The sequence below is a fragment of the Diabrotica undecimpunctata genome, chromosome 8, assembly GCF_040954645.1.
Source record: "Diabrotica undecimpunctata isolate CICGRU chromosome 8, icDiaUnde3, whole genome shotgun sequence".
Lineage (NCBI taxonomy): Eukaryota > Metazoa > Arthropoda > Insecta > Coleoptera > Chrysomelidae > Diabrotica > Diabrotica undecimpunctata.
Genome location: NC_092810.1, coordinates 123,601,613 through 123,616,645, shown reverse-complemented (window position 1 = coordinate 123,616,645; position 15,033 = coordinate 123,601,613). Strand labels below are relative to the sequence as shown.

Genomic DNA, 15,033 nt, shown 5'->3' with positions numbered 1-15,033 from the left:
TTTTCATATAAATATGTGTGTTTTGTGGCTGTTTGTTTATTTGCAATAAGCCTTATTTTATATTTTAGAATTTTAAACATTAGTGTATGATTTTGACAACTGGGAATAATAATGAATAGTTGCAGTTATACTTTACACCAATACGGTACGAGTTCACTAGTTCACTAGAGTAGACTAGTTCACTACTGTGTGAGTGGTGAACTAGAAGTGACTAGTGAGTGTAGTAGTGTCTGGGGGCTCGGGAGACTGAGACCTCGGAAGCCCTGAAGAAGACATCAGAGAGGATGTCGAAAGCTCGGCCCAATAGATATTGACGCGGTTCAACCCGGAAGACTGGTGAGTTTAATAGGTATTAATTTTTATAATAATATTAATCTTAGCTCTAGGTTTAATTGTACTAACCGCGGAAATCTTTCCGAATATATATATATATATATATATATATATATATATATATATATATATATATATATATATATATATATATATTCATGTATAAATACCCTGTTATAGCTTATTGCAAACAAAGTGTATTAGTGTATTCAAGTAAAGTATATAAAATGTATTATAGTGTTTTATGAAAGAAGCATGCTGATCTTAAACGGCACAATGTTTGTTTGTTTGTTAGATAAAACACACCTGCATTGTATGTGGGGGTCTAGAAGGTATACTTGTTCTAGGGAACCCTTGGAGAAAACCCTTAAATTAAAAAATATATCAGCTGTAGTTAGTATTATGAGCTATTTACTAGCTTTACCAGAAATTAATCAGAATATCAGTTGAAAGAAAATTTATTTTGAAATCGATTACCGGAATGAAAATCGAAATGTCAAAATGATTGGTTTTTTCAATTGAAATGGTAGTTAATTCGTATTAAAGATAGTAAGTAACATATGCTTCAGTATCATAGTAAAGCTTCATAATAAAAGTGTCCGATATTTGTTAATTTCTCAGCTTTTTTTAACTACGTCTTAAAAATTTAACCAAATATAATATCAAAGACAAGTATTAATTATTAATAAATATATAATAAATAGACATTTCGATTGAAAGCAAGAGAGGAGTAGGTCGCAAACAAATGTCGTGGCTACGGAACATAAAGAACTGGACAGGCATAAATAACACTGGCGATATTTTGCATGCTAAATTTATGAAATAGACATTAACTTTGTCTATTAAAATTGACATTGTCCATCTATTCTGACTTCTTTGATTGACCATTTTGTTGTTTTAATAGACGTTTGTACCGTCCTTCCAGACAAATTTTTTCTTAACATTTCTTATTAAGTATTTTTTATTATTATTTTCTTTATTATCATCAACCTGTATGCGTCCACTGCTAGACATAGGTCTCCCTCAGCTCTTTCCATCTATCTCTGTCTTGTGCGGCTAGCATCCAGTTATTGCTAACGCGCTTCAGGTGTTCAGGTGTCGTCAGTCCATCTAGTTGGAGGGCGTCCTCTGCTCCGTATTGCTTCTTGCCTTGGTCTCCACTCTAAAATACGTTTTATCCATCGGTTGTCTGATAATCTGGCGACGTATCCTGCACAATTCCATTTTACCGACGCGATCTTTTCGATAACGCCTGTTGTTTTTGTTCTACGACGTATTTCTTCGTTTGGAATTCAGTCTCTCATAGAGACACCCAACATCTGTCGCTCTATAGCCCTCTGAGTCACGAAAATCTTATTCACTACCTTTTTTTTAGTGTTAATGTTTCCGTTCCATAAGTGGGTACAGGTTGCACATATTGGTCAAAGATTTTCCTTTTGAGGCATATGGGTAGATCCGATTTAAATACATAATTTAATTTACCAAACGTTGCCAAGGCTAATCCTAATTCTCTATCAGGTTCTTTATTACTATTTAGTGGTCGTTAGTGCTGTATCCCGATCTAAATCCAGCTTCTTATCTAAGCTGATAGAAGTCTAATTTAGCGTCCAGTCTTTTTTTGATAATTTTTGTGAAAAGTTTACATATGTGTGAAAGCACACTGATGGGATGGTAGTTTTTAAAATCTGGTATGTCTCCTTGCTTGTGTTATTTTACTACAGGGAGTCATAAAAATATGCTTTCAATGTTCAGTTCTTTGTTCCATCCTTTTTTCTTTTCTTGCATTTAATTTTGTCGTGTTTTGTTAAATATGAATGTCCTTTAGATATCTGATTTATGTAATAAAAGATAATAAACAATTTAAAACGATTTGTTGATGCATTAAGCTTTCTTAACTCTAGTATTTTAGACAATTTTTTATTAATTTTAACATGAACCCGCTTATTTGGAGCATTAAAACAAAATTTTGTTTTTTAATTATAATAAATGATGCGCAGTGCGCAAAGTTCTGAATATCTATCAATACCGTTTATTTGCCAATTATGCACATGATACGCAGTTTGCAAAGACCTTGATATGTTTCAGTATCATTTATTTGTTGATTTGTGCACTGATAACTTATCGAGACTAAAACCTGAACCGTTATTAAAAAGGACAAAAACTATATGACAGATAACGGTAAAAACAATTACTCAAAAATCGAAGTTTCAAGCTTACCTGATTTTGAAATAAAAACTGAGCCTGCGGATTCATCTGATTGCCGCTAGCCTGCTGCAGCATCGCCAGTTGCTGTAGCTGCTGCAGGCTCTGCGGACTCTGGAAAGCTGGTAAGCTTCCTAACATTTGTAAGTGATTGCCGAAAATTCCACCGAGACTTCCTAACGCCGCCAGGGCTGCTCCTACTCCGGGACTGGAACTTGTTACTTGTGAATTTGGTGTGGATATCCTAGGTTGTTCGTTACTCGATCGTACCTGCAAAAATAATAATTTTCTAATATCTACCTACTAATACACAAAAAAGTACTAGGCAATATAAACGGACTAAAAGTAGCTAGGGTTAACAATTATGTACGTACAAGTAGGATGGTACAAAGACCTCACGATTAAGTTTCAAATATGAGCAATGTTTTATCTGATTTTAGAAGAACAACAGTACCTACAATAGTTATAAAGGAAAATATAAAATAAGAAAAAACAGATGAGACAGTTACTGTCTCCCTAAATAGTTCTATAACTTTCTGTTCATTGTTTTCTCCTAGAACTTGAAAATTTTTAGAGGTATGCAAATACGTGGCAATAGTTATTGATGATGATCGTCACAGCATGCGCTACATTGCTAATGCCTTAAACTTAGCAAAAAACTACCGTCTCTCTCTCTTTCAAAAAGATAATGAAGTCAACATATGGCAACAGCAGAGAGACCTAATTAGAAAAAAAAAAAAGAAAAGGAATAGTCACTGGGCGAAATAAGGAAAACATACACCAAAGAATGAAGATAGAGTCAAATAGAAGACTATCTTCCTACAAAGAACTCAAGATAACATTACTGAAGACTTTAAAAACACATAAGATGGGAAGAAGTAAGGTTAATAATAGAGAATGACAGTTTAATTTTTGTTTAATCTCTGTTATCTGTTAATTTATTATTCAGTTCCGGTTAATCTAATACATATTTAATCAACAGAAACCATGAAATTTTAGATTGTTGCTAAATTTTAATTTTGTATACGAGTTTTAACCAAAATTAACCATAAATAAATGATATATCCTCACATGTGCTTAATTAAGTCACATTCGCAGCCATTAAAGCATTTTCTTAATCATGTATTATTCACGCAGAAAACTAATGTATGACGTTAGCATTTATTCATTAATCTATTCACCACCGAACATAAATTCATTTCGTTATCGACAATTTAAATAAAGTTAATCTAAAATTTAAGTCCTATTTCGGCTTTAAATAAGATTCATTGAAAACTAGATTAAAACTGAAAATAATTACGTATAATATGCTATTGATAACTCACCAAAAATTTAATATGTATGACTCCTACCAACTTTCATCACACTTAATTATTATTGAAATAAAATGAATAAGTAAAAAAATGAGGATTGTCAGCAAGGCTTTTTTCTTTGTACAGATAAGATAATTTGAAGTGGCTACGTACAAAGGTATCCGCTAGAAAGAACCATATGGTTTAAGCGTGGATAGCTGTAGTACTTGTGAGATAATATTTTAGAAATACACTCAATAAAATCTAAGAAAGATTTTGTTTTTACTTATTTAACGGTACTAGTACTAGTTCTAATGGTCTAGATTAAGGTAATGTTTCTACAAATTATCCGGAAACAAAAATTAAAATGTGATCGTTTCTCTTCTTCTGTACGTGCATGCTATATAATTGAATCAATATGTCTGTTTATCTAATCAATAATTAATCTTTGGACTAAGTCCAATCTTTTTGCTACTATATTTTTCTTTAGCAAAATTCCCAACTTAAAAGATTTTTGAGCATACAATTGATCGATCATCCCTCATTCAGTCTTCAGTTTTGATTTGATATCAATTGAATAATTGCCATGTATTCTCTCCAATCAAAAGCAAAGTGCGAAACCAACGTTCAACAAGCAGCTGATACTTTTAAAACGTATGTCTGAACGATATCTAGTTTGGATTAAAATTGTGTATCGAAAATTACTAAAAATCCCCGCAAAGGTATATTGATATTCAAGGGTAATATTAAAAATAATAATAAATCCCTTTCCGATGATAAATATTTGATTTTATTGACAGTCTGTACTAAAACTGAAGTGTTTTCCGTTACTTCCATCTTGAATTAAGCATTTCTGCCTCATTCATTTGTCTCGATTTCTCTTTTTTATTTATTTTAACAGTAGTTTCCCCTGGATTCGTACTCTACATTCAACTTTTTCATAGGTTAGTTTTGTTACCATTTACCAACTGATTTGCTACTCCTAGCTCTTTTATTGCTTTAAACATTTCTCGTCTATTTACAGAGTTGTAGGCTGTTTTGTAGTCTATAAATATTTGATGAAACATGTGATGAATTGTCGTCGACCTACCACCTCTGAAATCAGCCTGGTATTTTCCTATTATTCGTTCTGCATAGATAGATAGATAGAACGTTTATTGACCACTTTACATAAAGTTTGAAGTCAAGTGAAAAATACAATAAAAGATATAATAATGTAAACTTAAAATTAACTTAACCATATTGGCTAAAGTAATATTCATATGTAAGTATTAGCAGAAGAATTAAAATTAAAAATTTACGATAAAAAAATCTCTAACCAAAAAAAAAAAACAAACCTAAACTGTCACATAAAAAATCTTTGAAATATGGAAGTAACAAAAATGTGCAAATAATTAAGAATATTCCCGAATCGATGACTAAATAAACTAATACATATTCTGACCAAACTGGGTACACGTTATAAAGGTGTATTGAGGTATTCTGTCTTTGAGTAAAAACAATATGTTAAAAAATGCTTTCTGATCCTATTTTTAAACAGTGGTGGAGACAGAGTTTTTATTTCGTTAGGCAGATAGTTATACAAGTGAATATCAATTGAATTCTTTGTGCTCTTTGATAGTCTGAATCGTTGTGGCCTAATTAAATCCCTCGATCTTGTTAGATGATCATGTAATTGGGAGTTTATAGTAAACTTATTTTTATTATCGTGAATTTCCAACAGTGTTGCATACATATAAAGCGAAGGTAGAGGCATAATACCCATGTTCAAAAATAATGGTTTACAATGATCCCTTAAATCCGCTCCAGCAAGTATCCTCACCACCTTCTTTTGTAATTTAAATATTCTGTCGGCATGACCAGAGTTGCCCCAAACAGCTATTCCATATTGTATATGACTATGAAACAATGAAAAGTAACACATTTTAAGGGTACTTTTAGGTACCAAATAAACCAGGTTACGCATTACAAATATTGTACTGGCGAGTTTAGAACTTAAGTTGTCTATATGGATGCCCCAATCTAAGTTGTCATCCATAAAAATCCCTAACAATTTGATGCTATATCCAAAAATGTGTCTTCGATCTGAACTGAAAACTATATTTTGATTTTTATCCTCGTTTAGTTTTAGTTTATTATGTGTAAACCAGTTTTTAATTTTAAGCACATCGTTTCCTATTTTGTTATTTAAATTATATTGATTCTGGTCGGTACTAATAACGGTTGTATCATCTGCAAAACATATACACCTTAAGGGGTGAGTATAATGAAATATATCGTTGAGATATAGAAGAAAAAATGTAGGTCCTAATATAGACCCTTGGGGAACTCCATGTTCAACATTGTGAAAATTGGAGTAGTTATTATTTAAAAAAACGGCCTGTTTTCTGTTTATTAAATACGATCGAAATAAATTAAGAGCATTTCCCCTTATGCCATATTTGTGCATTTTGTCTAAAAGTAAAGTGTGTGAGACACAATCAAAAGCCTTAGATAAGTCACACAATGTTAAAGACACGAAGTGACCTCTCTCTAGGCCATCAACTACTTCCCTTACAATTTCCTGAATTGCTTGAGTAGTGCTTCATTTTTTTCTGAAACCATATTGATTACAATGAAGTATTTTGTACTTTTCTATGTACTCTATTAAGCGGTTATTCAAAATACTTTCAAAAATTTTACCAAGAATGGGAATAATAGAAATAGGGCGATAATTTTCAATTTCTTCTGGAGATCCTTTTTTGAGTAGCGGTAACACTTTTGTTACTTTTAATACATCGGGAAAAATTCCTTCGATAAGGCAAAGATTATAAAGTATGACCAGTTTATCAATAATAATATCCAGAGTTTCTATCACTAATTGTTTGTTTAAGAAGTAAAAATCAGTGCATTTTGAGTTTTTCAAGCTGTATAATGTATTCCTAACTTCAGTATCACTAACAGGTGTTAAAAACAACGAGTGGCAAGGGGAGTATATTCCCTCCAAAAAATTCATGGCATCATTTTCATCTGTCTCATCTAACGAGTTCAATATATTTCCCGCTACCGAAGTAAAGTAATTATTAAACTCGTTTGATGAAATATTACATGAAGTTACTTTTTTATTTTGAGTTTTATTCCTATGATAATTGATGACTTTCCAAGAATCTCGAGATATATTATCAGATTTTAAGAAAAACTGCTCATATGCCAGTTTTTTCTTTATTGATATTGTTAATTGATAGTGTTTTTTGAATTGATTATACAGAGTGTAATCACTAGTAAGGTTAGCAGTAATTTTTATCTTCGAAAGGTTTACTCGCATTTTCCTTAGTTCATCGTCAAACCAAGAAACAGGTGCCTCAAAATGAATTCTTGACTTTTTTACTGGAAAGCAAACTTCAGTTAATTTTACATATGTGTCAATTATGAACTCAGCTAATTCCGTTGCTGTTATTGAATTGTTTATTAACGACCAATCCACAGATTTTAGTGATTGTTTTAACATTTGGGTGCCTTTACATGTTATGTGTCTTCTGAATATCCTATCATTGTCAATTTGATCAGATTTTATTTTTAAATTCAGGAATTGAGCACAATGATCAGCAAGGCATGGGTCTACAACACCACACCCAACTATTTCATTATCTATATTTGTTAAAATATTATCTAAACAACTTGCTGATGTAGCAGTGATTCTTGTAAATTCATCAATCCTCATAGTTAAACCAAAAGAAGAAATTAGATCGGAAAAATATTTTAATTCATTTGAAGTGCCTTTGAAATCAATATTGAAATCCCCAATTATAATTGTTTGAACATAATTATTAGAACAGAATATTAATAATTTTTCAAATAGGCCTAAGAAAATTTGGAAATCTGCGACATATGGTGTCATACGATGGCATAGAATAGCGGAGAATATTTCATACGCTACATTTAGGAGTTTAATTCCTCTGTGGTTAGACCATTCAAAGATATCTCCTTGATTGTATATGGTGCAAAGTATTCCAATATTCCAATCAGTGTGGAGGAATTTCTGTGTCCATATTTCTTTTATGAGCTGCTGTAGTGCCTCGGTGGTTAACTGGATAACTTGATATTCGATTAGATACGGGTTTTAATGATATCAGGGTAAAAAATTTTAACTGAAGAATTTAAATAAATAGTAAGATGGCCAATGAACGTAGATTCCAAAACCAATAATCAGTAAAAAGTGTACACCAATTAATTTTGTCGTCTCATTATCGAGACAATTATATTTAAGAAGATTATAAATACAAATGACGCAATTTTGTTGTGATTTAATTGGCACAAGAATATTTAGATACAGACATGTACTCTTTCTTAAAATATAGTTTTTAAGAAATGTTTTCAGTTGATAGTGTCAAAAGGTCTTTGAATTAACATAATGGGAATAACATAATAGTGAACACCTCTCAAGACTAACTGTCCAACGGATTATCATTGTTCTCTATTCCGTGCTTTGTTACACATCTTCCAATATATTTTTAAGATCGTCTCCCAATCTCATCATCTCTCATCTGAGACTTTCCTCTCCCATAGTCGTCAACAATTTCAGGTTCATTCAATAGCATTCGCTAACTAAAATTCATTCGCATTTCTAGTTTTTCGGCTTTGATATGACCAACGGAACTTTATACAGAGAAAAATGAATCCAAAAATGCAAAAATATATACATAAATATCGATAATTATAGATACATCAGAAGCAAGGGCAGATGCAAAACTAACATAAATATCACTGAAGAAATACAAAATAAAAATCTTAGGCCATGATCGACAGACGAGTAAAACCGAGGTTCTATGGCTCGTTGGTAAAGCTTGACAGTCTATCATTGCAATACTTCGGTTTTGCCTGACTCGCGCTCATGTTTGTCATATTTTTTACCTGGATCGTCATGTAAAATGGCGTTTTTAATGCACTGTAAATAACTATGTCTATAAAAATGTCTATTCTATAAAAAAGAAATATTTCTATAAAAAAGAAATAGATTCTCGCTTTATAGTGTTTTGTATTAATTATAGGATCTACTTATGACAACAATTCATTGTGTGACTTTTCAGATATTATCAGATAGTTTCTGTAATCAAATGGTTCTACTAAAAATTCTCGATCTAAATTAATGCGCGACAGTTCATGCGTTTGTTCTATCCAATTTTTAACCCAAACTTTCGTTCTTTAAAACCACGTTATAGGCTCGAGCGTCGATCACCAACTTTATAAAATATAACGAGCGGAAGTAGAAGAAATAAATCAGTGGTCCAAATTATCGACAAAATCAAAGTATATAATCTAATCAAAATACATAAAGAATAACTCACATAATATATCCAAGACAATAGAATAGACCACTGATCTTTAATTATATAAAATGCACAACGTTGTGATCACAAAATTAAAAACACTTGATGATACTTATATACAAGTTGTATATCGAAAACAACTACAAATTTAGCAATAAAAAGTTAAATGGCCAAAATGACTGATTCCGACGTATAAAATTAATTTCAGGATATATCGAGGGGTCGTTTCCCAACAGAATTAAAACATTTAAGTTTTGAAGAGGGTTCAGAAACGAATTTGCTACATCTGCGATTTTTCGCGCCAGATACATCATTGTACGACTAAATTTTAGAATCTGTTAAATCTAAATATTTCAGAGACTGTTTTTTTTCTAAAAAATAAAACAATATCAGATTTTTTCGTGTAAACTTGTAATCTTCTAATGAGATGAAGTTTTAAATGATTGAAACATAAAAATTTAGGGCAAGAATCCCGGACAAGAAGTAAATCATGAACGCTCCAATATTTTGTAAATAATGACCTCAAAAACATAAGAAACAAATAAAGACAAAAATAATTTAAACAAACTTAGACCGTTAGTTATTTGCTATGTATAAAATTATTAAGTTTCTTTAGATTTATTTTGGAATTTGCATAAACTAATACTATTTTACTAGCAAAAATTGGAGGATACGTCCGGCATGATTCGCTAATTGAGGGCTTTCGTTTGACACATACCTTGATCTTCAATGAAAACTATATTTATTTGATTATAAGTAATGTGTAAAACAATTACTATTTCATTAAAATATACACTTACTAAATTTAACGCACCGCCCCTGTCCGAGTCCATAGAATTCTCATCGTTTTGGTCGTGATCACTGGCGATACTTTGATCATCTCCACTAACATCACCGTTGATATCTCCATCTGAAAAAGAAAAACAATAAATAATTTTATTAAGAATTAAAAAATAATGTTCATTAAATATTTTTCAACGTTGAATATGTTTGACAGGGTAATTATTTCTTGTTCTTGTGCTTAATTTGATACAGGTGTCGTAGTATATGATGAATATTCCCTTCCTTATCCTTGCATTCAGCGACTCCTGTGGAGGTTGTTGATCAACATGGCCATTTACATTTTCAAAACCGCTGCACGTAATAATTTGACCGATGCAATTACGAATCATTCACGAAGGTTTCGCAGCCAAAAAAATTGTATATGTCCCTCGCTTCTTCGTCAAACTATTTCTGCTTCCATTATATATCACGTATTACATATCTTTGCCTCTAGAACTGTGGCCAAGGAACTTAAAGTTTTCTCTAATTTATCGTCATCATCATCAGTTGGCGCTACAGCCCTTCGCAAGCTCTGGCTTACCTCAAATCATTCTTTCATAGTTCCCTGCCAAGTATCTGTCTTCTCCAACCCCTTACTTCAATCTCCCTTAAATTTACTTTATAGTAAATATAATTTCAGGTTCATATTCAGTCTTTCCAGCACTCCCTCTCTCCAGCACAGATTTGTGACTCTATCCGTCCAGGACACTCTGAGAACGCGTCTATTTCAAAGGCCTCTATCTTTTTTTAAGTAATTTTTAAGGAATTCATTATTTAGTGTCCAGCTTTCTACAGCGTAGAGGAATATGGGAAACACATAACACCTAACTATTCTGATTCTTAGAGTCATAGGAAAATACGGTAGTATCAACAGTTTTTTCATTTTGATGAAAGCAGCTCGTGTGTGTTCAATATGTGAACGAATTTATTCTAAATATTGGTTAGTCTGCATGACAGTAGTTTTAAGATATATGTAAAAACGACTTATGTAAAAATGACCTTTATTAAAACGACTTTCACTTTGGTTTTCCTGATATCAATATGCAAACCGTGCGTCATATTAATCATAGATACTTTATCAAAGAGTCTCTAGAGATCTCCCAAATTATTGGCTATTAGAGTTGTATCGTCAGCATATCTGATATTGTTGACAATAACTCCGTTTATCGCTATTCCAGCTAACTTATCTTTTAATGCTTCACGGAAAACATATTCAAATTGAATAGCATTGACTAGATAATACATCCCTGTGGTCACCCTTCTGACTACTTATTCCCTCTGACAGTGAGTTTTTAAGTTTTATTCTTGCCGTTTGGTGTCAGTATAATATTGATATTCTATGTTTCAATGAACATCTTGATAATCAATATGTTTGCAAGATTTCCATTAGCTTTTCATGCTTAACATTGTCAAACATCTTTCCAAAGGTCCTCAATTTTTCTCAGTTTTCTTGATGGATCTCTTTCCTAAATTAGCTGATTTAGAACTTGTTGAAAAGCATTCGAATTTTCAGCCATAATCTCAGTGGTATACGCTTATTGTAGCCTATCAATTAAGTCGTCGTTTACCCTTGTCTCTTTCGTGTAGGTAAAGTCATATTTTCAATAAAATATTTAACAAATTATATATTAATTTTATAAATTGAATCAAGTTAAGGTGATATCTACATATCTCTTTTAAATGATAAATAAACAAGATAAAAGATTATTATTTTGAAATAATAAATAAAACATATTAGATAAATCTAATCGAAATGCTTTAAGCAGACGTATGAACTTATGTAGCTCTTTGCACATAATTGTATGAAAGGTTGTCTACCTACCTGTAATATGTATACAAAGTAATATTATGTATACTATTTTCAATATTTACGATGTACTTGGCATAGACGTTGTTAATATATACGTTATGGTACTTGGAAGTATCTTATTATATTTTTCTTTTATATTCCCTTTCGATAATATGGTGTATAATATTCTTTTAATATTAAATAAAAATTCAGCTCATCAGACCTTATTGTGGTGGAGAGGCTCTACATGCTCATCAGATCTAGTTAATTCTTTGTGGTCAGCAGGCTGGGCGAAAGCTAGGCTCTAGGCTCAACTGCGAGTTTCAGACACATTGGCTTTATTATCCTTCTCCCGATATTCTGGGCTCTGCAGTGGGTAACTATTCATTGTCCAGCTTTTCGTGGGAAATGAATAGAGCAGAACAAAACAAAAAAATCCATGTTGAAGCTCAAAAGAGTCAGAGCGACCACGAGCGATGCAGCGAGGAAAAGATTTAACTACCTGTTGAAGAAAGGCTTTGACTAAACCTGTGCGCTAAAGCCTATCCTAAAGCTACATAGATATAGGTAATATAAATTATATTCTTTTAGTTGATTTATCTATAAATTAAATAACCTTTAATTGCTTTAATTTAGACATTGACTTAAGATGCTTAACACAAACATTAAACAATTTCGAAAACTTCGCTTAGTTACGTCGAGGACAGAGGCACCAATCCGCAAATGAATACGTATAATTGCTTATAGCGAGGAAGAATCAGACTAAAGATGCAGCTGATAAAGACCAACATGCATTTTTGGTTGCCTACCATCATAATTTGTACGTGTTTAATTTATATATATTATATATATATATATATATATATATATATATATATATACATATATATATATATATATATATATATATATATATATATATATATATATATATATATATATATATATATATATATATTGTTATGATGTGTTTTTTGTTTGAATGATGAGCAATGAGTATTTTTAATAATATAGGGTTTTTATCGCGGTTCTCAAAGAATTAGCTTGTAAGTACTTTTTTAAATTATCTTTATTATAACTATTATGAAACACACATATATATCTAACTTAGCCAATGTAAATTTAAAATAAACTATCTTTAAATTGATATTCTTATAAAACTAATTAAATTCTATAGACAATCTACAATTTAAACAAAACTATCTTCAAAATTGAAATTGTTATGACACTAACTAAATTATATTAACAAAATTTTGTACCTTTCTTTCACTGAATGCCTAAATGAACTGTTTTCTACTATATCGATTCTAATCACCACTGAATGTCTTCGTACTTCAGTTATCCTTGTTTTTTGTGAAATTACTTTTTCCAATTATCAGCTTCTACCAATTTAAGATATAGTTTTCTTCACCAGCATTTATACACCACCAACCAAACCAGCAAACAGCATTTATATTTATTCTTCTTTTCAATATACCAATATCCACTTATTATAAGTTGATTTATACTAATCTCCAACCATAATATAATTTAATTTCTTCCAATATACTTTTTTTAATCTTCAATAATTATTTGTGTATAATTATAAATGTTCATTAAATTATATGCATAATTTTTAATCTTCATTTAACTCACTATATTAAACAATTTGACTATTTGTACCTGATTCACTGACTCCAACTAACTTTATATTTCTTACTAAACTTTTCTGACTGACTTCTTGAAAATTCTCAACAATTTACTTCACTATTCACTAACTAAATGTGTCTAGGTACTAACTTTCATAATAAACTGGCCTGACTTCTGACTAAAAACTTTCAAAAACTTCTTAAAACTCTTCTGACTGCACTATCTAAAACTTTTCTGACTAAAAACTTTCAAAAACTTCTTAAAACTCTTCCGACTGCACTATCTAAAACTTTTCTGACTAAAAACTTTCAAAAACTGCCATCTTGAATCCAAATCACGGGTATTTATATGTTTTTGGATTTCTAGAACCATCTCGTAAGATATCATGTTCCAATTTGTTCTATCAAATACTTGTCTGAATTTTCTGGAACAAACCATTTCGCAAACATGGCCATCTCCGGAGATCCAGAGAATTCCATTCTTTTCTATTAATAATTTTGTTTACATTTAGGCTTTTCAGATCAGAATATATAATTAAATTAGTAACTAACACTCTAATTTAATAAAATACACATTTCAAACAATATATTATATAACCCCACTTTATATTCCCTTATGATTAATTTCTATCTGTCAAATTACTCCGAGAGTATTTTTGGTTGCCTATGCACATGGCTCACTTATATATATTTACAATATTAAAATACAACTTTTTACAATTATTATATGCTAATTTATTAAAAATGCCCTCACATAAATATATTTTTATTAAATTCTCTAGTATATAACTTATTTAAAATAATCAAATACTTTTTTATATCTAATATTATGTAGTATATAACTTATAAATTATTTTCTATAAACCCCAATCGTCACAATACCCCAATTGTGACAATTAGGGTTTATAGAAAATAATTTATAAGTTATATACTACATAATATTAGATATTTGGTTGTTTTAAATAAGTTATATACTAGAGAATTTAATAAAAATATATTTATGTGAGGGCATTTTTAATAAATTAGCATATAATAATTGTAAAAAAATTGTATTTAGTAATTTTAATGTTGTAAATAGATTTAAGTGAGCCATGTGACTAGGCAACCAACTATACAAACTCTGTCTCCAATTTGACATTTTAGAAATTAATCATAATACGAATACAAAGTGGGGTTATTATTATATAATATATTGTTTGAAATGTGTATTTTATTAAATTAGAGTGTTAGTTACTAATTTAATTATATATTCTGATCTGAAAAGCCTAAATGTAAACAAAATTATTAATAGAAAAGAATGGAATTCTCTGGATCTCCGGAGATGGCCATGTTTGCGAAATGGTTTGTTCCAGAAAATTCAGACAAGTATTTGATAGAACAAATTGGAACATGATCTATTACCAGATGGTTCTAGAAATCCAAAAACATATAAATACCCGTGATTTGGATTCAAGATAGCAGTTTTTAAGTTTTTTAGTCAGAAGTCAAGCAGTTTATTATGAAAGTTAGTTAGAGTCAGTGAATCAAGTACAAATAGTCCAATAGTTTAATATAGTGAGTTAAATGAAGATTAAAAATTATGCATATAATTTAATGCACATTTATAATTATACACAAATAATTATTGAAGATAAAAAAAGGTATATTGGAAGAAATTAAAT

At 30.5% G+C, this 15,033-nt stretch overlaps 1 protein-coding gene across 2 annotated transcripts in view; it reads right to left on the bottom strand.

Annotated features, from left to right (window-relative positions):
* LOC140447939 (uncharacterized) overlaps positions 1 to 15,033 on the bottom strand; it is a 270,677-nt gene that overhangs the window by 4,629 nt on the left and 251,015 nt on the right. The window contains exons 5-7 of one of the 2 annotated variants that reach the window (XM_072540880.1): positions 9,934 to 10,043; positions 2,551 to 2,805; positions 640 to 699 (exon numbers count right to left, since the gene is read on the bottom strand). In XM_072540880.1, coding sequence (XP_072396981.1) covers positions 640 to 699; positions 2,551 to 2,805; positions 9,934 to 10,043 — 425 coding nt within the window. The remainder of the gene's footprint in view (positions 1 to 639; positions 700 to 2,550; positions 2,806 to 9,933; positions 10,044 to 15,033) is intronic. The other variant, XM_072540881.1, reaches the window with a different exon arrangement.